Source organism: Arachis hypogaea, chromosome 16 (assembly GCF_003086295.3).
Source record: "Arachis hypogaea cultivar Tifrunner chromosome 16, arahy.Tifrunner.gnm2.J5K5, whole genome shotgun sequence".
Classification (NCBI taxonomy): domain Eukaryota; kingdom Viridiplantae; phylum Streptophyta; class Magnoliopsida; order Fabales; family Fabaceae; genus Arachis; species Arachis hypogaea.
Genome location: NC_092051.1, coordinates 35,048,637 through 35,071,859, shown reverse-complemented (window position 1 = coordinate 35,071,859; position 23,223 = coordinate 35,048,637). Strand labels below are relative to the sequence as shown.

Genomic DNA, 23,223 nt, shown 5'->3' with positions numbered 1-23,223 from the left:
AGAACAACGACACCCGAGACCTCACATCATCCCCAACCCAGTCATAAGACCAATCTATCTTAACTTTCTTCTCCTTCTCAAACCCCATCAAAAACAGTAAAACAAGCATGCAACCAAGAAATACAAAGAGACGAGGAAAGAAAGAAATCACAAGAACACAGACATAACCATACCTCTCTTGCTCATTCTTCACACAGAAGCAGAAAACCAAAACGCCCAAATTCCAATCAGTAGAAGTAATTAATCAAAAACAAAAACGTTCCAAATATCACCCCTGCCTCAGTCACATCAAACAACGAAAGGCACATTGGAAACCATCAAAACATTAATGAAGCTACCACTCATTCTCTCTCCTCAATAAAAAACTAGCACGATTTCCCACGTGGCAAAATACAAAGTTCATTTAATGAAGTACGTTGAACTGGGGGCTCACTCAGTAATCCACTTAACCGAGTTATAACTCATCATATAAGCTCAACCTGCTTCATTAAAAAACTTCCCTCAGGCTAAGCTTGGGGGCTGTGATATGGTCGTCATTTATACGAGCTATAACTCGGCCTCATGACCATTATTGGCAGTCACCATAACTCGTCATTTTCCGTTATTACTCGGATTTTATGAGCTATAACTCGGTGACATCAATACTCTTATCATAACCGACGTCTCAAACGGCATAATAAGATCGGTTAAAAAGCTAATCATCTCAGAAACCGACAATTTATCACCTAAAATATAACGGACAAAGAATTCTCTATAAAAGAAAGGTAAAGCATTTCTTTGATTTCAAGTTCTGAACTTAACGCTATACTGACTTAAGCATTGGAGTGCCTTTGCAGGTACACTCCCCCCTTTTTCATTGCTCGTACTCTCATACAACACGGAGAAAAGCTCGGATTCAAGAGTTGGACGTTCAGCCTCCAAGTATATTGCTCGGCGGATACTGGGTAGTTAAAACCGATCTATTTCACAGACAAGATCAGTTATTATTTGCTTGCTGAGCTTATTGTTATTCTATTCATGATTTGGTTGCTGAGCTTATTGTTTGCTGAGCTTATTGGTTGCTGAGGATTTTTGTTGCTAAGCTTAATTTATTTGTTATTGGTTGTTGAGCTTATTGGTTGCTGGGGTTTATGTTCTATGTTACCGATGGAACAATCACAAAGTAATGCACAGCCACAAGATAATGCTGTTCAAGATTCTCAAACTGGTTCTTCTAGAGGTAAATCTGATGATTATGATTTTTGATGAGTTGCTTTGATTAAAGGAAAACTTGTTAGTAATTGTTTCTTTTGATAGTAGAACATTATGTGTTTGTCATTATGTGCGTTCTTGTTGTTTTTAGTTATGAACTTTGATATTTGAAGTTGTTTGTGAACTTCTAATATTAAATTATGGATAATTTATTATGTGAAATTTTGAATTTTATTAAATTAGAAATTATTGAATTTATCTATTTAAAATTATATATATGTTTTATAATAATTGTATTTAATATTTAATTAAACCGGTTGAATTTCGGTCGAACCGGTAAATCATTGAACCATTGACCTCACCGGTTTATTGACCAGTTCAGTTCTCACAACCTTGGTTAGATGCCAAAACCGCAAAAATTGAAAACCGGAGTTGAACTGCTAACCCGGCTAGTAACCAATCGGTCAAACCGAACCGGGATCCGGCCGGTTTTCTTATTTTGCCCAAAAATTGCCAAAATGCAGCAGTTTAGCATTATGATCCTTAACCAGTAACACCCCCAACCCTTACCAACCCTAACTCACTCCAGGTCTCCAACGGCGTAGCAGCAGCACACACTCTTTCCCTCGTCCCTCCCATCACCCTCGAGCTGGTCGTTCCTCTAAACGTGGTGAGCTCAGTCCCTCCCTTTCGTTCAGCCGTCGGACTGGTCCTGACGCCGTTGCAAGTTAGAGCTTCGAAGCTCACTCGGTCCCTCACTCCTGCTCGTGCAGCTAACGTCTCAGACTCTCAGCAATGGAAGCACAATCGCCAGGCTTGCCTCCTACCTCCATCGCGAAGCTCTCTTCCACCGTCGCCGGCGCAAGCTCTGTTCTATGCTTCATTGCTTCTAGCTTCTAGGTATTCTTTTAACAATAATTGTTGAATAGTCTGTGAACTTGTTATGGGTTGAATAATTGTTAATTAATTTGTGAATTACTAGGTTGAATAATAGGTTGAATAATTGTTGAATAATTGTTCTTAATTAATTTGTGAACTTTGCTGTTTTTTTTTCCTCCAACCCCCCTCTTTTATCTGGTGTATTTTATTTAATTTCTTGGTGAATATATGCATGAAAATGGTGACATGGCAAATCAAATCAGAATGATATCTTCTACTCTATGATCGGTAAATTATGAAACACAGAAACTGTTTGTATTGGTGACAATGTTCTGAAAATTGGACCGGACCGACCGATAGAACCAGTTCAATCGGGAACTGGCATGAAAAACGATCCGGTTCTCCTTCTAAAACCGCCTTCTTTAAACCGCTGAAATACCGTTAAACTGGCCAGTAACCGGCCTGTTGGACCGGACCAAAACCCCTCCTTCGATACACACCATCAACATCAAGCCCTAATCCCAGACCAAAAACCCCAGCTTCATCAACAGAACCGCCGCCGCCGTCCGTGGTTGTCGGTGTCTCTGCGGCCTCCTCCTTCCCCTGTCCCAAGCCTACATGGCCAGACCTTCTCTTCTAGCTCGGCACGTCGTCCATTCCCGCGGTGACTTCGCTATTCGAGGCTTCCAGCTGCTGCGCTGTCGTGTCTTCGTCGTCATCGTATTCGTCTGCTCAGCCGCTCTTCTGCTGCCGTCCGTCGCGCTTAGGCACAACAGTCCAACAGTCCAACCCCTCTCATTCACCAACAGTCCAACCCCTCCCCAATAGTCAGTCGTTGGTCTTCCTTTCGAATCCGAAGCCTCTCTCTTCGTCACCATGATGGTTCGCTTCACTCTTCTTCATCTACTTTCAGTTTCTCTGCATCCCTTTGCTTCAAAGATTTTCTTTTCTTTTCTGTTTAATTTTTTATTTTTCTGATTTGGATTTGTTCTGTTGTATTGCGATTTGTGTGTAGTGTTGTTGTAGCCGCAAGGAGATTACATAAATCGTCACAGAAAGTAATTTCTACTCCTTGGTATTCTTGCTCCTTGCGATCTATGCTCGTCCTGGGCATTCTCTGAAATCCTGAATCTGTTTGTTCATTATTTTTTCGTAAGTAATTTCTTGCGGATCTCTGTTTTGAGTTTTCTTAGGTTTTTCGAATTAATATAATTTAGTTTATTCATTCATTATCAGTTGTTGCTGATTGTTGGTGTTTGTTCTTGATAGTTCTGATTGTTGATTTTTGTTCACTGCTGATTTTGTTCTTTATTATCTTGACTTTGTTCACTGCTTAGTTCAATCATTATCCAAAGGTAAGCTTTTGTAATGGCTAATGAGTTTCTCTTCTGTATCAAATGCAAACTATTATCTATAATATACATAAGCATATTCCCAATCTAATAAGAAACAAGCATCATTTGTTTTATATTTCACCAATGAATGCTAATAGCAGTTTGGTTTATTGTCCCCTGTCACTCTTTAATAATAAAGAACAAACACCAATGAATCCAATATTCTTGTTTACATAAGCATCATTTGTTGCAGATGGAGCTTGTAGGGTTAGGGAGCTGAGGTTGCCACATTTGGATTTTGGGAATGCTTCTTTGAGGATCTTGTAATATATTTTGCTCATGACTATGATATCTTCTGCCTTGCATGAATTTGAAAAATTGATGTTTATTTGCTGTGCTGCTGTTTTTCATGCCGTTTTTGCATTCTTAAGTTTTGTGCTGCTTAATTTTTTGTATTTTCTGTGTTGTGCTTTGATTATTTAATTAAAAAATTGCTCCTAACAAAGTTATTTGTTAAAAGAGATGCTTGAGAGAAATGAATAAATCACCATTTGGGAGTGTGATCCAACAAAGTAGTAGTTGAAGGTTTTTGAATATAGCTGTTTTTTATTTTATTTTGATGATTAATAACAAATTTTAATGTCTTTGATATTTAGATATTTATTTAGTTTGTATTTTGATGAGATTGTAACACTTTGGTGATGTAATATTTTTAATTGGGATAACATTTTAAGATTTATGTTAGAATATAATTATGTTTTAGTATGTTTATTTATATTTTATTTATAAAACGGTTATTCCAGTTGAATCACGATTGAACCAGTAAACCAGTGAACCAGTAGCTAAAACGGTTCAATGACCGGTCCGGTTGTCAGAACCTTGATTGGTGGTGAAATTCTGGATATGTCGTTTCCTATAATCTTTTATGAGTTGTAGTGCATCATTGCAGTATTAACTTTGACTTCATCTAGTAAGGAAAGTCTGTTCTAAAAATCAACAAGCCATTGTTCTAGGGAACAATTGTTATGTTTTCACCATATGTGAAGGCATTCTGCATTAACCATTGTGTGTTGCTGCTGAATAGTTCTTTGAATAATCAAAGTGGTTTTGATCACTAGGAGTGGAAATAATTTAAAGTAGAATGCTTCAAAGTTTCAGAATTTTTCCTGAGTTGTAATTTCTGGAATGCATGTTTGTTTGGTTTATATTAAAATATCATGTATCTGTGTAATCGTATTTATAAAACAAACATAAGTAGGTCATATAATGTTAATTTTGCAAGTCCAGCCCTGCTTATATCATGTTATCCGGATGGAAGTCAGATTTAGGTTCATAATCTTGATTTATCATGCGCATATTAGAAAGATAGATTTTTGTGCGATTGCTCTCACATGTTCTTGAACACACTTTATAATGAAGCTTCTCTTCCTCCTGGATCTAACGATAGTCAATCACAAACTTCTAATGTTCGGGGAAAAACTGATCCTACTTGGAGATATGATGACAAACTTGGATGTTGGCATTTTATGTTTGGTTGGTTGTTTTTGTTATTTGACTTTTGAGTTTGTATTTGAATGAGATTATAACATTCTGATTTATGTAGTCATTTTGATTTATTTTTTATTTGGAGGCAATTAATTAATAATGACGAGCGATGATGTATTACATGATGATAATAATGATGGTGGTGGGGTTTGCTTACAATACAGGGAATGAAGAGTAGTAACTAGTAAGATCAAAGGGGGTTGGTTGATGAGTCTAGTACTAATAATAAACTGTTTCGAGAAGGACCTCAGAGATAATAGATACTTTCATCTCTTTAATTATGTTTTTATGTGTTTATTTATATTTTATTTATTATTTTATTATAAAACAGTTTTTTCGGTTCAACCACGGTCGAATCGGTTGAACCTATGAACCAATAAACCAGTAACTAGAGTGGTTTGATGACCGGTTCCGTTTTCAGAACCTTGGTTTTTTCTCATTTATCAACAATATATATATCATGCCTTTATATCTAAGAAAAAATATAGTGTCATGTCATATCTTTTGTCCATATAGTATCCATACTTGGTTGATTTTAACTCTTTTAATTATTAGTTTTTATTCCAATATATGTTTGGCGTATGTTCTCATCCGGAAAAAGCATTCCTCTAACAATTATGAAATTTGATTTTGTGTTTTATATACAGGTAATTGTTTCAATATTTTTTTTTTAAAATTAGAGAATAAACTATTTTTTCTTATGCGTCTCATTGTCTCCACCGCCGCCGCCTGATGCTCGTGTTTCTTCAATCTTCAACTGCTACTCTGGTGCTGTGAGTCTGCGACGACGCCACTCGGCTTCGGTGTCAGCTCTCCTGCTTCCGCTCTCGCCAGTCGCCACCGCTGCGTTTGCCGTTCTGCTTCTGCTGCTTTTTCGGTGCGAATTTGTGAGTATACTCTGTTCTTCTGTGTGAATCTGTGGGCTTGATCTGGTGAAGCTTTAAAGGATGTTGGTAGATTTTGGTAGCTTGCAGTTTTTTATTGTTAATATGTTCTTGCATATTCAGTTAGAAGAAGCTTTAATGCTGTTACCTTCAATGGAGCTGGTTCTGTTGTTTTTCTTTTGTTTCTTGATCTATGAGCACTGTTACTGTTTCTTGTTCTTGCTTGCTATGCTCCCTTTGCTTTTGATAATAACTTTATATCTATAGGGGGAAAATGCGGCCTTGTGATTTTTGTGCTAATTCATGTGATGTTCAGCTTGATTGGATTGTTAACATTGCTGAGAAATGCAAAAGGAAAAAGTGTGGGCTTTTGGAATCTGAAAATCATTTTGGAACTTCCTTAGATAATGAATTGTTAATTTTACTCAATATTATGTTTGCGAGTCTGGTGTGATTTCATGGATTGGGGCTTCTAACTTCATTTAGATTCTTCTGTTGGCTTATTCCAATGTTCTAGTTACAAAAACAGAAACAAAATCTGAGTAGAGTAATTCTGATGTATATATTTTATAAATGAAAGGGTTCATAACAATATGGTTTTGCAATACTTTGTGACTTGCTACCCTTTTTTTCCTCAAAGAAAAAAGTTATCTCTTAAATTTCTTGGACCACAAAATTGGTTTTAATTTGCTTATGATTCAATTTTATATAATCCAATCCATGCATAGCCCTTTATTGATCATTGCGTTGGTGTTCTTGCTGCCTCTGCTATAAGTTGAATTTTGCAAATTGTTAGTGTTTTGGCTGCTAATTTTTGTTGATGCTCAATTCCTATAAACCTGTACTTGCTCTAAACTATTTTTAGTTGAACTGTCGATGTTCTTCTGCATCACTTTTTATTTGTTTTCTCTTCCTGTTAAATTCTTACTTTCCTTACAGGCTACTATTGTTGCACCGGAAATGAACTGGGGAACCTGTGGAAGATTATTTTGAAGAAGATTATTCAATGATTCGTCACCGCAGATTGCTCTCTTCCACTACAAATCTTTGCAAACTCACCCACAATTTCTCTGTCCCTCGTTCCTTTATTTCCCCGGTACCTTTTAAGCAAAAGTTAATATCTTTTACCTCTATAACCTCATTCACTTCAGTTCGGAGAATCACAGGTTTCTGCAGAGATTTGAACTTTGTTGAGCAGCTTAGTTCAATCAGATGCTACTGCCATAATGGTGGTGGGCATAAGGAATGGACTGAGGAAATTGAGTACTTGGATGAATCGGGTAGTATTCTTTACAAGGGCAAGGGTACAAGGTCCGTGGAGCCTGGGATTGATGATCATGTGATGGTAGGTGAGGTCAAGAAGCCCTTTGTAAATGCTGCGGTTGTGGCAAAAATAGTTGAGGTTGTGAAGAGGTGGAAATGGGGGCCAGAGTTGGAGACACAATTGGACAAGCTCCAGTTTGTGCCTAACATGACTCACATTGTTCAATCCTTGAAGATCACTAGTGATAGTGATGCATGTTTGAGTTTGTTTAGGTGGGCGAAGCGGCAACCTTGGTATTCATCTACTGATGAGTGTTATGTTATCTTGTTTGATTCTCTTAACCAGCGTAGGGACTTTGATGGAATACAATCATTGTTTGATGAGATGGTTGGTGATTCTACCAATACTGGAGCTTCCTTGTCTGTTTCATGTAATCGGGTGATTCAATATTTGGCCAATGCTGAGAAGTTGGAGGTCTCATTTTGCTGCTTTAAGAAGATACAGGAGGCCGGTGGTGAGATTGATACCGAAACATACAATTCCCTTATTACTTTGTTTTTGGGTAAAGGTTTGCCTTATAAGGCATTTGAGATATACGAGAGCATGGAAAAGGCCAGTTGTTCATTGAATAGTTCAACTTATGAATTGATGATCCCAAACTTGGCAAAGTCAGGCCGTCTGGATGCTGCTTTCAAACTCTTCCAAGAAATGAAAGGAAGAGGTTTCCGGCCAGGCCTAAGCATCTTTTTGTCACTTGTTGATTCAATGGGGAAGGCTGGGAGATTAGACAGTGCAATGAAGGCTTACACAGAGATGCGAGGTTATGGGTACAAGCCACCACCTACTATATTTGTTTCTCTAATTGAATCTTATGTGAAGTCTGGAAAGTTAGAAACTGCTCTTAAGCTTTGGGATGAGATGAAGAAAACAGGGTACAGGCCTAACTTTGGGTTATACACTTTGATCATTGAATCCCATGCGAAATCAGGGAAGCTTGACATTGCTCTGTCTGCATTTTCAGACATGGAAAAAGCGGGCTTTCTGCCGACCCCATCTACATATACTTGTCTATTGGAAATGCATGCTGCATCTGGACAAATAGATCATGCAATGAGGCTGTACAATTCAATGACAAATGCTGGTTTGAGGCCTCCTCTGAGCACTTACACTGTTCTTTTGACTCTACTTGCTAATAAGAAGCTGGTGGATGTGGCTGCCAAAATCCTACTTGAAATGAAGGCCATGGGATATTTAGTGGATGTCACAGCTAGTGATGTTTTGATGGTTTATATCAAGGAAGGTTCAGTTGATCTTGCTTTGAGGTGGCTGCGTTTCATGGGCTCATCCGGGATTAGAACCAATAATTTTATAATCAGGCAGTTGTTTGAGTCGTGCATGAAGAATGGATTATATGAATCAGCCAAGCCTCTTCTTGAAACGTATGTAAACTCAACTGCAAAAGTTGACTTGATACTCTACACGTCCATTCTAGCTTATCTAGTTAGGTGTCAGGAAGAGCAGAATGAGAGACACTTGATGTCTATCCTTAGCGCTACGAAGCATAAGGCGCACGTTTTCATGTGCGGACTTTTCTGTGGCCCAGAGCAGAGGGGACAACCGGTGTTATCTTTTGTCAGGGAATTCTTTCAAAGTATTGATTATGAATTGGAGGAAGGCGCAGCAAGGTACTTTGTGAATGTTCTTCTCAATTACCTAGTTCTAATGGGGCAGACAAACCGAGCTCGATGTGTTTGGAAGGTTGCATATGAGAACAAGCTTTTCCCAAAGGCTATAGTTTTTGATCAGCACATCGCCTGGTCCCTTGATGTTAGAAACTTGTCTGTTGGAGCAGCTTTTATAGCAGTAGTGCACACTCTTCACAGGTTTAGGAAGCGCATGCTCTATTACGGTATTGTACCAAGACGGATTAAGTTGGTGACAGGGCCCACTTTAAAGATCGTGATTGCGCAGATGTTGAGCTCCGTAGAGTCTCCATTTGAGGTGAGTAAGGTGGTTCTTAGGGCCACAGGAGATTCAGTCATGGAGTGGTTCAAGAAACCGATAGTTCAGCAGTTTCTTCTGAATGAAATTCCATCTAGGGCTGACATCCTGATGCACAGGCTCAACATACTTTTTCCCAGTTCAGCACCTGAAATTAGGTCTTTATCCCCACCTAAACCTCTCATTTCTGGCAGGGAGTATAAGTAATCTTCGTAGCCATCGGATAGTAACAGGTACTTCATTTTTATATGCAAGTCAAAGGGTTACTGAGTTGTGCAAATGCTTCGTGTGTTTAGAAAGCCAATGCCATGAACAGATAGGTAGGTAATATTAAAGAATTTGGAATAAAATTTTTCCCATGACATGCATATTAGATTATTTCGTTTCAAATTTTCAATTAGTTCCACTGTATGAGTGGTGCTTGAAGTTGAATGGACAAAAGCGAGTGATGACTGCATAGGACGAAAAAGATTACATGTATTAAGTACCTAGAGAAAGTGGATAATAATGCCTTAAAAGCTAGTTGTTAAGAGGGAAGAATCACTCTTCTTAATACAACATCAAACATTTCATACTACCCGATGTAGGACTTTGGACACAGCATAATACCCAAGTTCCTAACATGTTTGTCCTCCAAAGAGTTGAGGACTTAAATGCAATTTACTACATGGATACAGATTTGTTGGTGTTAACTGGAGGAGCTATTTTTTGGAAGTGTTAAACTAACTATGAATAGCTCTTCTGCTATACATGCTGAACATGTTGTTTGTTATGGTGCTACTTCACATGCAATGTAGATGAAGAGCTTTGTTTGTACTGCTGGAATAGTTCTGCTACAATAGAAGGACTTCTTTTAAGCTTTTTCAAACATATTTAGGCATCACTCTAGATTCATGGAGCTATTTAGTCATGCTTATATATACTTTCTATGACAAATAGCTCCATAAGTTTCTTTCTGCAAAATGAAAATCGGGAGAGACATATCCTTCATTCTTTCTTGCCACCATTGGGTCCATAGTTCTGTTGTTGAGGAAGTTAGAGTACCATACAGAAGAGAGCTTAGGTTATCTCCTCAAAGTGGGGTCCTTCAAATCAATGTAATAAAGGCCATAAGTGAATTCATATCCACTCAATAATTCGAACACATCAATCAACGACCATACAAAATAGCCTCTTATGTCATGTCCATTCCTTTCAACATCACAAAACAATATAATTATAAATTGAATTAGCAAAGGTTCAATAAATTTTTATGGGGAAAAAAAGAAAAATGCTAAAAATGAAAATGGAGGTACTACCTTAGCATATCAAGTATATTTCCAATGTATTCTTGTAAGTATTTTATCCTCGGCCAGTCTTCCAATGATGAATTTTTACGTGTTTGTTGACCTGTGAAGTCCAAAAAATAATGATCATAATCCTATCATTCTATGATTGGTTTGTTTGACAAAAGATTTGGAAGCTTTTTAGATGTTGACGTCATCTACTTGACACAATAATCAATCGAAATTTAATCATAATCATACATTTGTAATTCATTTTCAATGTGTATTTTGTATTTTAATACATATCTTATATTGATTGATTTGTTAGCTAATTTTTTGTGTATAATTTCAAAAGAAGTCAATATATTTTGGAGTTAAATCTCAATTTGACTTATGAAATTTGGTCTGAAACTCAGAATGACCCCCACAATTTTGTTGGCCCCAATTAGAACTCCCAAATTTACAATTGTGGCTCTAGTTTGTCCCTGCGATCATTTCCATCACCGGAATGCTGATCTAGCGCAATTGCATGACATGGTGAACACTACTTAAACGACGGCGCATTGGTTTCGCACGCAAACCCTTTGGAAACCACGTAATGTAAGGGTTTTCTTGATGTTTGGCAACTTATGATCGTGGTAGTGGAAAGAAAGAGAGTTTTAACCCACAAAAAACTGAAACGACGTGGTTTCTAAAGGGTTTGGGCGCGAAACCAATGCGCCGTCGTTTAAGTAGTGTCCACCGTGTCATGCAATTGCATCAAATCAGCATTCTGGTGACGGAGATGATCGCAGGGGCAAGTTGAAGCCACAATTCCAAATTTGGGGGGTTTTAATTGGGGCCAACGAAATTGTGGAGTCATTCTGAACATTGAGCTAAATTTCAGTGGCCAAATTGAGATTTAACTCATGTATTTTGTTATCAAATTTATATTGTGTTGGAGAGACAAGATAAAAAGAAGCAAACCATTTTCTTGCATGTAAATTGGAAATTTTTCATAAATACTCTTCAATGAGTCAAGCAACCCTTGTAAAGTCCATGGAATGATTGGAATCTAAACCGTTCCAACCAACAAGTTAGTGTTAAACATCACCCATGCATAAATTAAAATATTAAAAAATAAGATTTATTTAAGTTCCAACGCACTATTACCTCATCAGATGTTTCGTTTGTGGTATATGCTACATCCAAAAATAACATATATAATTAGATTTCTTTTTACTCAATTAAATAAATAGATGATAACTTAAGTAAATAGAATATGGTATAAACCTTCCTATAAGTTCCACACATATCTGCTACATAATCTCTATCTTTTATACATAAACTTTTAGGATTGTCTTTAACATAAAATGAAACATAAAAATATGAGTAAATGGTCAAATTAATTCCTAAAAGATTATCCATTATTTAAATTAGTCCCCGAAAGATTTTTTTTTTAATCAAATTCGTCCTTTAAAGATTTTAAATTAGTCATGTTAGTCCTTGTGTCACTTTGTTTGTTGATGGTGTCAAACTTTGTTAATGTAACGTGTTAAATGACACTCCAACATACATCTAGGAGTCTTAATTGACTATTAACATGATTAATTTATGAAATTAGATCAAATCAACTCTAAATTAGGAAATTTTAATGCCTCAAGTTTTCTCTTTAATTAAGTTTTGATTTGATCTAATTTCATAAATTAATCATATTAATAGTCAATTAAGACTCCTAGATATATGTTGGGATGTTACTTAATGTGTTACATTAACAAATTTTGACACTATCAACAAACAAAGTAATAGAAGGACTAACATGACTAATTTAAAATTTTTAAAGGATGAATTTGATTAAAAAAATTTTTCGAGAATCAATTTAAAAAATGAGTAATCTTTTAGAGACTAATTTGACTATTTACTCAAATCCTAGGAAGTCAATTGAACCAACATTCTTTTTCATGGTTTCAGGGTAATCCCCAAAAATAAAGGGATTCAAAAACCTATAACCATAAAAAAACACACACAAACCAATTGAATTATATTGTAAAGAGAAATTATTATATTATAATTAATATCATACTTACCACCCATGATAGAAGGCTCAGCCCTCTGAGTAGCAATTATATCTTCACTTGTATTTGTTAGAGGAACAAAACCAAAAGTAAGGAGATTAAACCCAATTAATCCATGTTGCTTGTCCTGCATGAATCATACATTGTTTTACAATAAATTACTCAAATTTATAAAGGACAATACTCACATAAAGATGTCATTGTAAACTTTTAAATGGTTAATCAAATATATTTAACCAAATATATCAAATTATCTAATAATTTATAATGTTATTTTTATGTAAAAATATTATCATGAGAATATCCACCATTTATAAATGTCATCATTAAATCAGATATGACAAGGGTTCACGGTTAAGACTTAACTCGACCTTGTAATATACACGACCCAAAATTTTTTAGTTTTGTCAAATTTGGGTTGAAAATTTTTAACCTCGTGCACTTTTTGGGTTGAAATAGGTTTTAATTTTAAAATTTTACTAAACTTTATTCTATCTTTAATAATTCTTATTACAATTAATACACTATCAATTTTAATTAATTTTAATTATATATACTTAAATGCATGGGTAATTATTATATTTTCATAGATATTAATATATTATACAAATCTAATATTTAAGTATTATAATGATAAAAAGAGATATAATTAATTTAAAATACTTTAAAAATAATACAAAGTTATCAATTTAAATTATTTTTTAACTTATACACTATTAGAAAAATATTTTTAATAGCTATTTATTTTTTTTTTGCGGTAATAAAAATAGCTGCTAATATATTACTGGCAATTAGACATTAGTCATCTTATACTTTGTCGCTAAAATATTTTAGCAATTGTTAAAAAATTTTTGATAAAGACTTTTTTAATAGCCATAAAAAGTATATAATTGTCATTATAACATATAGTAATAACGAAAAATATATAATTATCACAAAGAAACAAATTAAATAAGACATATAGTAACTATTATGTTATTGCCACTAAAAGTGATTTTTGTTGTAATAGAGAGGAAAACATGGATAACAGATATAGATCGGAGAATAGAGATAATAGATATAGATCAGAAAACTGAAATAATAGATATAGACAAAAAAAATCGAGATAACAGATATAAATCATAAAAAGTGATAATAGATATTGATTGAAAAACAGAGATAACAGATATAGATAAAAAAATATAGATAATAGATATAGATCGAAAAATATAAATAACGGATATAGATCGAAAAATAGAGATAACAGATATAGATCAACAAACAGATATAATAGATATAGATAAGAAAATCGAGATAACAGATATAGATCAGAAAATAGAAATAACAGATATAGATCGAAAAACAAAGATAATAAATATAGATAGAAAAATATCGCAAAACAGAGGTAACATGTATAGATAGGAAAATAGATATAACAGATATAGATCGAAAAACAGAGATAATAGATATAGATAGAAAAATAGAGATAACAGATATAGATCAACAAACAAATATAATAGATATAGATCGGAAAATAGAGATAAGAGATATATATCAAAAAATAAAAAATAGTTAATTACCTATATTTTCTCATAGTGATTAATTTTCCAGTTTATCACTATCAATCTCCTTACTTTAGAAATATTTTTTCAATGGGTATTATGGTTATTCAAGTTTTTTTTAGAGTAAAGTACCAATCCTGTTCCTATCCATTTTTCAAAATGACAAGACGACCCTTAACCAAAAACACATTCCATTACGGTCCCTGATCCTGCACTCCGTCTGCCAACCCGGTCCTTCTGTCAGTTTCACAGCGAAAACTCGACGGAAATTGCTGACGTGTCAGGTTAAAAAATGGACAGGGATCTAGTTGTCTCTAAATTTAAATTGGTTAGGGGTTTATTTGTCCGTATTATTCTTGAAACAATATTTTTTAATTATTTTTTATTCATTATATTAATATTCTTTTTTTTAATAAATAAGTACAAACTAATTAATAAATTATTCAAATTTAAAAATATCATTTATTATGAAACCAAATAAATAATTTTTAAATATATAAATAATAAACATTAAAATTCAGTTAATACATTAATAATAATAACCCTATGATATACTATTAGTATTATGATCTAGCTAATTTTCACAATAAACTGAAAACTAATGAACACATTATTTGATATATAGTAAACTTTTTTTGACTAATAACAAATTTAATTTTTTATCTCTTTAAACTAAATTAATAATTCTATTTGATATCTTTGCACTAAAATACACTATGAGTAGGCTACTAATACTAAATGAAATAAAACATAATAGAATTATTAATTTAATTTAAAGAGATAAAAAATTAAATTTGTTACTAGTCAAAAAAAGTTTACTATATATCAAATAATGTGTTCATTAGTTATAATACTAATAGTCTATCATAGGGTTATTATTATTAATGTATTAACTGAATTTTAATGTTTATTATTTATATTTATATATTTAAAAATTATATTTAAAAATTATTTATTTGGTTTTATAATAAAAGATATTTTTAAATTTAAATAATTTATTAATTAGTTTGTACTTCTTTATTAAAAAAAGAATATTAATATAATGAATAAAAATATAATTAAAAATATTATTTAAAGAATAATAAGGACAAATAAATTCCTAACCAATTTAAATTTAGAGACAATTATGTCCCTATCTATTTTTGAACCTGACACGTCAGCAATTTCCATCGAATTTTTGCCATGAAACTGATAAAAGGACCGGGTTGGCAGACGAAATACAGAGTCAGGGACCATAATGGAACGTGTTTTTGGTTAAGAGTTGTCTTGTCATTTTGAAAAATTGACAGGTACAGCGTTGGTACTTTACTCTTTTTTTTACTATTATAGTTTTATTGCTCCAACAGACAATGAAATATAAATAAAATGTATTTCAAATTAACTGACCATGTGAAAAGCAAGGTTGTGAAAATCGAAAATCCAGTATTTGCCTATTTGGTTCACCAACTAAAAGTACAAGGGTTCTAAAATATACGTTATTCACGTATTTGATATTAAATTAATTAAATAATAATAATATGCAAAGAACCAACATGTCCCAAATCATCTCTAAAAAGAGAGGAAGGAGAAAATTTTGGACCAGGAGACTAGAAGTATCAATTTTGAACATTACCATCTTAATCTCTTCTGCTAAAAAACGAGCAACATATCATTCATCTCATTTCTATTTTGATTAATTGCTCGGTTCCGGGAAAAATAAAAATAAAAAAATTGAAGGGTTAAACGGTTATACTATAATCCAATTAACAAATGAATTATAGTAACTCTCCTCCGCAAAGCGAAACAAATGGAGCAAAGAATGGTTTCTGTGTCCGATTAAAACAAAATTAGGGAAGAGAAAAGAATACTCCAAGAAGGATTCTCCTCACAAAATTCTGCACTTTGAGGAGGCCTGGCAACAGCATCATCAGGATCCAACTATAAAGAAGATAATCCTTCTCGTGGAGGACTCTGGATGGCGCCTATTCTTTGTGGAGGCCACACAACATGGGTCACCCTTCCTCGTATGAGGCCCAAAGGAATCTGCAAACACAATTTACATGTTACCAAGATGTTAAAAGGTTGCAACCATAGATGAAGCGTGGTCTGAGGCCTTGGCGCAATGGCAACTCACTTGACTCGTGAGCAACCACACCCTGGTTCGACTCTCGGAATCGATCCTTTCCCCTCTCCCCCTTTTGTGTGTGTGTGTGTGTGAGATAATGACCAAAAATAAAAGGAAAAGAACATAGACAAAGTCTACAACAATGAAAATCCAAATCAATAAAAATTTTCGGTCAAGGCTAACAGCATGGTACCCTTATTATCTATCTCAACATCAATGCACATGAAAATCAATATACAAAACCCAAAAACGGAGTCTTGTTAAACGACTGATATATTAATGTATGCAAGTATTCATGTGAAATATAAATCAGTAAGATGGCTCAGCTGTAGCTGTAAAACCACAGTGAATAGCACTTTGATTGAATACATTACGCATGGAACATAAGGATACTGGATTAAACAAAAGCTCATATACACTACTATCTTTAAACATGTCAACAAAATTGACATTGACAGATAATAAATTGCTTTTTTTGTGGCAATAGAAGCCTGGCTGGTCAAGGTTTGCAATATATTATATAAGTAACACGCCTTAAACTAAGTGATAAGAGAACCTTACAGATCCAAATAACTTTGAATCCATGCTAAAAGCCGCATTATCTCCCTCAACCCAACAATGTCCTTCTGGAACCTTCAACACATCATAGTTCTGACGACTACTAAACCATTCACCAGATAATGCAACTATTCTCTTTATGTGTCTCTCCTTGTGATTCAATGGGGAACTACAAAAGGTTTGGGATGCACTAATTAAAATCTTAAATAAATAAATAAATAAATAAATAAATAAAGTCACCAATTAAGAATTTCAAAAGAAGCAAAACTTAGATCTAATCTACATTCTAATAAAACATGAATTATCTTAGTAGTTGAATATAATAGCATAATCATTCACCAGTCACTACCAATAACTTGAACAGAAGTGCAACATTAGTCCAAGAAAAAATCCTTTGTGAAGTCAACCAATCACAGGGTCCAAGGTGGTTATTTTCCGTAACTGTTGTTTAACTTCTCTAGACATCATATACCAATGTAAAATATGGCATATAAATGCAAACATATATTCAAGAGTGAAACAAATGTATTACCTGAAGACCACAACATCTCCATGTGAAAATTTGTATTTGTCAATGCAAAACTTCTCAACCAAGACATAATCATCTGCAGCATAACCAAATGGTCAAATAACAAAATCTGCAATCCCAAAAAACCATGTTTCTTATGAACCCCCTTTGGCAAGAATATTACCAGAGAAGTTTCCTGCAAAAGAGCTGGTTTTTGGATTAAGTGTGGGAGACATAGAGCCACCCCGAACTGGAACCACTGTTACATAACGATCAGACACAGTAACAGTAATGATCCCAAATGTGACAAACTTCTTGGTAAAATTCCACAGAAAGCTGCTTGATCCCATTTGTTCAAGTGCATGTTATGCCAAATGTATGTAAACCATCTGCAACCAACTTCCCGAAATAGCAATGAGAACAGGGGAATAGAGGAATGTAAAAGGATAAAAGCACATTCATTTAAATATATTGCATTAGTCAGTCAAAATTTTCCTTTTTATGATTTTTGAGTGCAGAGCTGTTACAATTTTTAAGAAAAAATAAAGGGACAAAAAATAACATAAACTTTTATGCAAAACAGATGAAACTAGTTCTCCGTTGTCAATGGAGTGTGGATATGTGAAATGAAAAATTTGTAAATAAAAACTTCATCATGTTATAAGACTTCTCATTTTTTAAGACCCCACCAAGCCCTAAACATCCACAAACTCTAATAATATAACATCTAGTTTGCCTAATTAATTAAGGAATCTTGAAAAGATAAAGCCAAGAACAAAAAGTAATTTCCTCTTTCCAATATATTGCTGATACAATCAAGCTAGAACAGTAATCCAAAGTGCTTTAAAACATACTTAACAAAACAAATTAAATTAAAGAATCTAACAGGTCTAGCTGAGGCTTATTCATTAATGACATTTCTTAACTACAAATATTGACCACATGATTTAATTTTTCATCAACATTAATCGTCATTCTGTATTCTCAAGACATCTAAGTAAGACTTTCCATTAAGTTTGGGAGCAGAAGCACCCTCTCTGTTATAACATATCATTTATTATTTATAGATAATACATAAAATAATAAAAGCATGTATATATAAGATTCAAAAAAAGCCTTATGCATTCTTATTTATATAAAGTAGGAGAGTTAAAAGTAACATAAACATTTAGTAAAATTCGAGGTTCTGAATACTGAACCAGCATTGAACTGCTCTAACTACTAATTCACTGGTTTATTGGTTCAACCAGTTCTACCGTTTTGTAATAAAATAAAAAATAAAATATAAATAAACACACTAAAACATAATTACAAGGTTCTGAAAACCGGACCGGTCATCGAACTGCTCAAGTCACTGGTTCATTGGTCCAACTGGTTCAACCGGAATAACCGTTTTATAATAAAATAATAAATAAAATATAAATAAACACACTAGAACATAATTATAGTTTAACATAAACTTTAAAATGTCATTCAAATTTAAAGCACTACATAAAATATCATCAACCAAAATCTTAACTTTTCTGGTTATAAGTTTAAAACAAGGTCTATTGTTACTTAAGCTAAGAGCATAGATCAGACAAAAAATGAAGTGTTAACTTCTTCAATTATAAGTTTAAGAGCTTTGTGATATAGTAAGAGTACTAAGCACCAACTTATGGCAATATGTACTATCAAAGGATACATACGCTCATGTTTTGTGTGTTTGTTGCCACTTTGTTTGGCTAATCAAGTTTAGTTTTAAAGTATGAAATCTCAAAGATTCTAGACGGTGATTTCTTAACCAATAAAGTAAAACTAACAATATTCAAACTTTACACACAGTTACTTTCAAGTTTCAAGTTGACATAATAGTGATTAATCACATATCATTTCAGTGTTTTACTATATTTAATGGTATTAATACAGACAAATGATAATTACCTAGTTTCTGATGGCTAAAACAGTAAAACATAGTTGCTAAAATATCATTAAGACGATAATTATTTGAGTTTATTTCAATACATAATTTGTTATATTTTGTGATTAAATTACAAGTATTCCTTTAGGAGGCATTTGTTTTGTTTTTTGGTTTATAAGTAGTTCATAGAAACTCAACCTGACAAAGCAGGACAATCCATTACACAGTACTTGCAATAACCAAAACATCAATATCAAGAACCTGCCATAACTTGCGAGTTCATTTCAATACCCATTTTCTTGTTTTACTAAGATGTTGTTATCCATGATTTCTAATTTTTAACACAAAAATTAACATGCTTTAACGAAGATTAACAAAGTTTTCAACCCAATTTTAACAATCTCAGCATAATGATTAACAACAGAAAAAAAATACTGAATGAGGCAATGAGCACAAAATTTATCACCAAGAAATTTTAACAAAATTTAACAACAGAAAAGAAAAGCAAGAACAAGGTAGTAACAATTTATCAGCATCAATTTATCATCAATATAACAGAGTTAACCAACCTAGAACAAGTAAGAACAAGCTAGTAAGCCAGTAACAGAATTGAAATTTATCAAGAAGCAGTGAGCACTAACTGAGCATCCGAGGCATTGCCTTCGGCGAGGGCAGTGACCAGAGATTTGCGGGAGAGCGACGGACGACGGGAAGCTGGCAACGAACACTGGCGAGCTGGCGACGGACGACGGGGATCTGGCCACGAACGCTGGTGAGCTGGCGATGAACACGACGGATGGAAGACGGCGGAGCAGAACCTGGAGACGCTGGCGTTGGGCGAACGGCAGGGGCCTTCGAGCAAGATAAACCAGGAGGAACGGCGAACAACCACGATGAACCAGGCGGCGATGGTGAGGCCACCGGCGGCGCGATGAAAACTAGGGTTTTCAAGGAAGAATGGGAAGAGCTTTGGTACAACCTCTGCCGCTCTGCAGTGAAATTGAAAGGGGAGACTAGAGAGACTGGTTTGCAAGGTTCTGAAAACCGAACCGGTCATCGAATTGCTTTAGTTACTAGTTTACTGGTTTATAGGTTTAATTGGTTCGACCGTGATTAAACCGAAAAAATTATTTTATAATAAATAAAATATAAATAAACACACTAAAATATAATTATAGTCTAATATAAACTTTAAAATATTATCCAAATTAAAAATACTACATAAACCAGAATGTTATAATCTCATTCAAATACAAACTTAAAAGTCAAATAACAAAAATAACCAACCAAACATAAAATGCCAGCATCCAAATTTATCATCAATCATCAAAATCTGCCACAACTTACTGCAGATTTGCTTCATTGATATCATTAACTACTTGGACCAGAAAAATTAAGTGGTGCAGCATAACATGTACTACTACCACCACCACCACTTTCATCTAAATCAGCATTAATATCATCTATAAATGTACAATTAGATTTAATTTTTATTGTGCAAATACGACTACTCATACTCTACCAGCAACAACATATAACTTGTGAGAAAAAAAAAAAGAGATGAAAGTATCTATTATCTCTGAGGTCCTTCTCAAAACCGTTTATTATTAGTACTAGACTTATCAACCAACCCCCTTTGATCTTACTACTCTTCATTCCCTGTATTGTAAGCAAACCCACCACCATCATTATTATCATCATGTAATACATCATCGCTAGTCATTATTAATTAATTACCTCCAAATCAAGCTTCTTTCTAAACCCTTGTGGCTTGCGAGACTTGTTTATGGATATGCCTAATAGAACAACCAGAGGAGATCAGGGGCCATGCAAAGCTTCATGTGTTTTCTTTTTTTTTTTTTTTTTTTTTTTTGTCATGTGAATTTTCTGCTTGTGGAATAAAGTGTGTTAGATATCAAGCTTGTGATTTATCCATGCTTACATCATTATAGCTTCATCAAGATGTACCACCACTCTTGCAATGAAATGAAAAGCCTTGTTATGAATGCCAAGAATAAAATTAATTGAATTATTTAGTAAAGAAACTCTATTCCCCTGTTTTTGTAGCGTGTGTGATAACTATGTTATATGAGTGCTTTATGTGAGTGATATGAGTGGTTTATGTGAGTGATATTGATATTGAAGATAATTAACTCATGAAAGTGTGTTTTTCATGATTAACTCATTCTGTGCTTATTAATAAACTTTAAACTATAAATCAATCTAAAGTAATCCAAACATACATTTTAAGAAAGATGTTATTATACATCTTACTGCATTTAGTAAAAATAATATGAAACGAAATTGGACTATGAAAAGTAAGAAAAATTCTTTCATGAGTAAGGGAGTGGAGAGGAATACTAACATTTAATTTGATTGATCAATAATTAATAATGATGAGGAAGTCTCAGGTATGTGGCAAAGACAATGATGAGGACAAGAACAACAATAGTAAGAATAAGCTAAGAAAGGGATTATGGTCACCAAAAGAAGATGAGAAGCTCATGAAGTACATGATGAACAATGGACAAGGTTGTTGGAGTGAAGTGGTTAGAATGCTGGGTTGTAAAAGTGTGGCAATTATTAATCAATTATATAACCATTAATCAAAATTATTCAACAGCAATGTTTAGCAATTAGCACCCAACAACTAATCAATGCGTCAACAATTAATCATGCTTCAAGTCTTCAACAGCAAGATTTAGAACAATTAATCAATGCTTCAACTATTATTATTACAAAGAACAAAAATTATACCTAGGGTTAGAAGCCGGAAGCCTGAAAAAATGCAAAGTTGACGGGGACAGTGGCTGGCAAGAGGCAAGACAGTGGCTGATGGGTGGAAGGGGAAACAGATCTGGTGCCGGCGGGAAGACATTGCGCGACGGAAAGTGGCTGCACGAAGCCGCGAACAGAGGTGACTGACGTTAGCTTCACGGACTGCACGGCGGCGGCGGTGACTGACAGAAGTTGCGCCAGAAGCTCCAACTGCTGCACTGTTGCTTCTAGGGGTGGCAAAGCGGGCCGGCCCGCCCCGTCCCGCCTAGGCCCGCCCTATAAACAGGGCGGATCGGCCCGTCCTGCCAACTAAAATGGGTTCAAAATGCTAGCCCGCCCCACTTTATGGCGGATTGGCGGGTCAGCGGGCTAGCCTGCTTGACTCTTTTTTTTTTTTTGAAAAATAAAATTCATTAAAATTAACCAAAAAATAATAATTAAAAAATTAAATACAAATAAAAAATAGTAAAATTATAATATAATTTTTTTACTATTTTTTTTAAATTTTTAACTTCAATAAAATTGTTCAAAATAATATTTGTCAATAGAATTATCTTTATTTTAAAAAATAAGTCACATAATTTGAGCATATATACGAAATTGTAAAATAAAATAAATAAAGTTAATAACTAAAAGAAGAATAAAAACAAAAAATAAAAAAAAAGTGTTTAAAATTCTATAATTATTAATTTTATAATAGTAATCACTCTTTTATTTAATAAAAAAAAGAAAAATAAAAATATTTGGCCCGGCGGACCGCCCCGCCCCGCCCCGCCAAAACCCGTCAATTCGGAGGTGTGTGTTTGGCGGGTTTTTTTAATTTGGCGGGTTCCAAATCCTAGCCCGACCCGCTTTTTTAGCGGGTTTAGCGAATCGGCCCGACAGATTCAACCCGTTTTGCCACCCCTAGCTGCTTCGCGTTCTGCAATACTTCAGCGTTCTGCTTCTGTGTGCTGGAGAGGAGAGGCCGAGAGGGGTGCTTGCAAATGTTAGGCATTAGGGTTCACAAGTCACAACCAAGCATCAACGCACCGTTTTTGAATTTTCATTTTTGACCCATTTCAAAAACCGTCCGGTTCACAGTTCGATTCGATCGATCGGTTCTCGGCCGGTTCAACGGTCTAATATCGATTTTTGAATTTGGCGTTTTTTGCTTCTAACCGAATTGCATTTGGCATCGGTTCACGATTCGACCGGTTCAATCGACCGATTCGAACCAATTTTTAGAACCTTGCTGGTTTCTCAATTCAGAAACCCTTTTTTTTAAATAGCAGAACATCATGATAAATGGGAAGAATTGAGAAAGGCCCATGTCATACTATTATTCGTCTCAAAAATTTAAATAAATAAAAAAAGGGATGCTCCTATAAAGATGCATGAAACGTCTTTTTGTAAAGACGCTTACGTGTTGTTGTAT

General features: G+C 34.3%; 2 protein-coding genes across 11 annotated transcripts; one reads left to right on the top strand and one right to left on the bottom strand.

Moving 5' to 3' along the window:
• Nucleotides 1–2,510: 2,510 nt before the first annotated feature.
• LOC112759011 (pentatricopeptide repeat-containing protein At1g79490, mitochondrial) lies at nt 2,511–9,476 on the top strand. Of its 8 annotated transcripts, none has more exons than XM_025807818.3 (5): nt 2,522–2,952; nt 3,086–3,128; nt 3,658–3,727; nt 5,597–5,836; nt 6,773–9,476. In XM_025807818.3, the coding sequence occupies exon 5, from the start codon at nt 6,840–6,842 to the stop codon at nt 9,303–9,305; it is 2,466 nt and encodes an 821-aa protein (XP_025663603.1). In that variant the 5' UTR covers nt 2,522–2,952; nt 3,086–3,128; nt 3,658–3,727; nt 5,597–5,836; nt 6,773–6,839; the 3' UTR covers nt 9,306–9,476. The 8 variants fall into 8 exon arrangements, with proteins under 8 accessions (XP_025663602.1, XP_072076309.1, XP_025663603.1 ...); XM_025807816.3 differs by having other exon boundaries at nt 2,523–2,952; nt 3,086–3,222; XM_025807819.3 differs by having other exon boundaries at nt 2,535–2,952; nt 3,086–3,222; nt 5,597–5,826.
• Nucleotides 9,477–15,542: 6,066 nt separating this feature from the next.
• LOC112759010 (uncharacterized) lies at nt 15,543–20,086 on the bottom strand. Of its 3 annotated transcripts, none has more exons than XM_025807813.3 (5): nt 19,670–20,086; nt 17,313–17,517; nt 17,153–17,225; nt 16,624–16,789; nt 15,543–15,980 (listed from the first exon to the last, which is right to left on the bottom strand). In XM_025807813.3, exons 2-5 carry the CDS (start codon nt 17,476–17,478, stop codon nt 15,876–15,878), a joined length of 510 nt encoding a protein of 169 aa, XP_025663598.1. In that variant the 5' UTR covers nt 17,479–17,517; nt 19,670–20,086; the 3' UTR covers nt 15,543–15,875. The 3 variants fall into 3 exon arrangements, with proteins under 3 accessions (XP_025663598.1, XP_025663600.1, XP_025663599.1); XM_025807815.3 differs by having other exon boundaries at nt 19,598–20,067; XM_025807814.3 differs by having other exon boundaries at nt 19,689–20,067.
• Nucleotides 20,087–23,223: the final 3,137 nt, after the last annotated feature.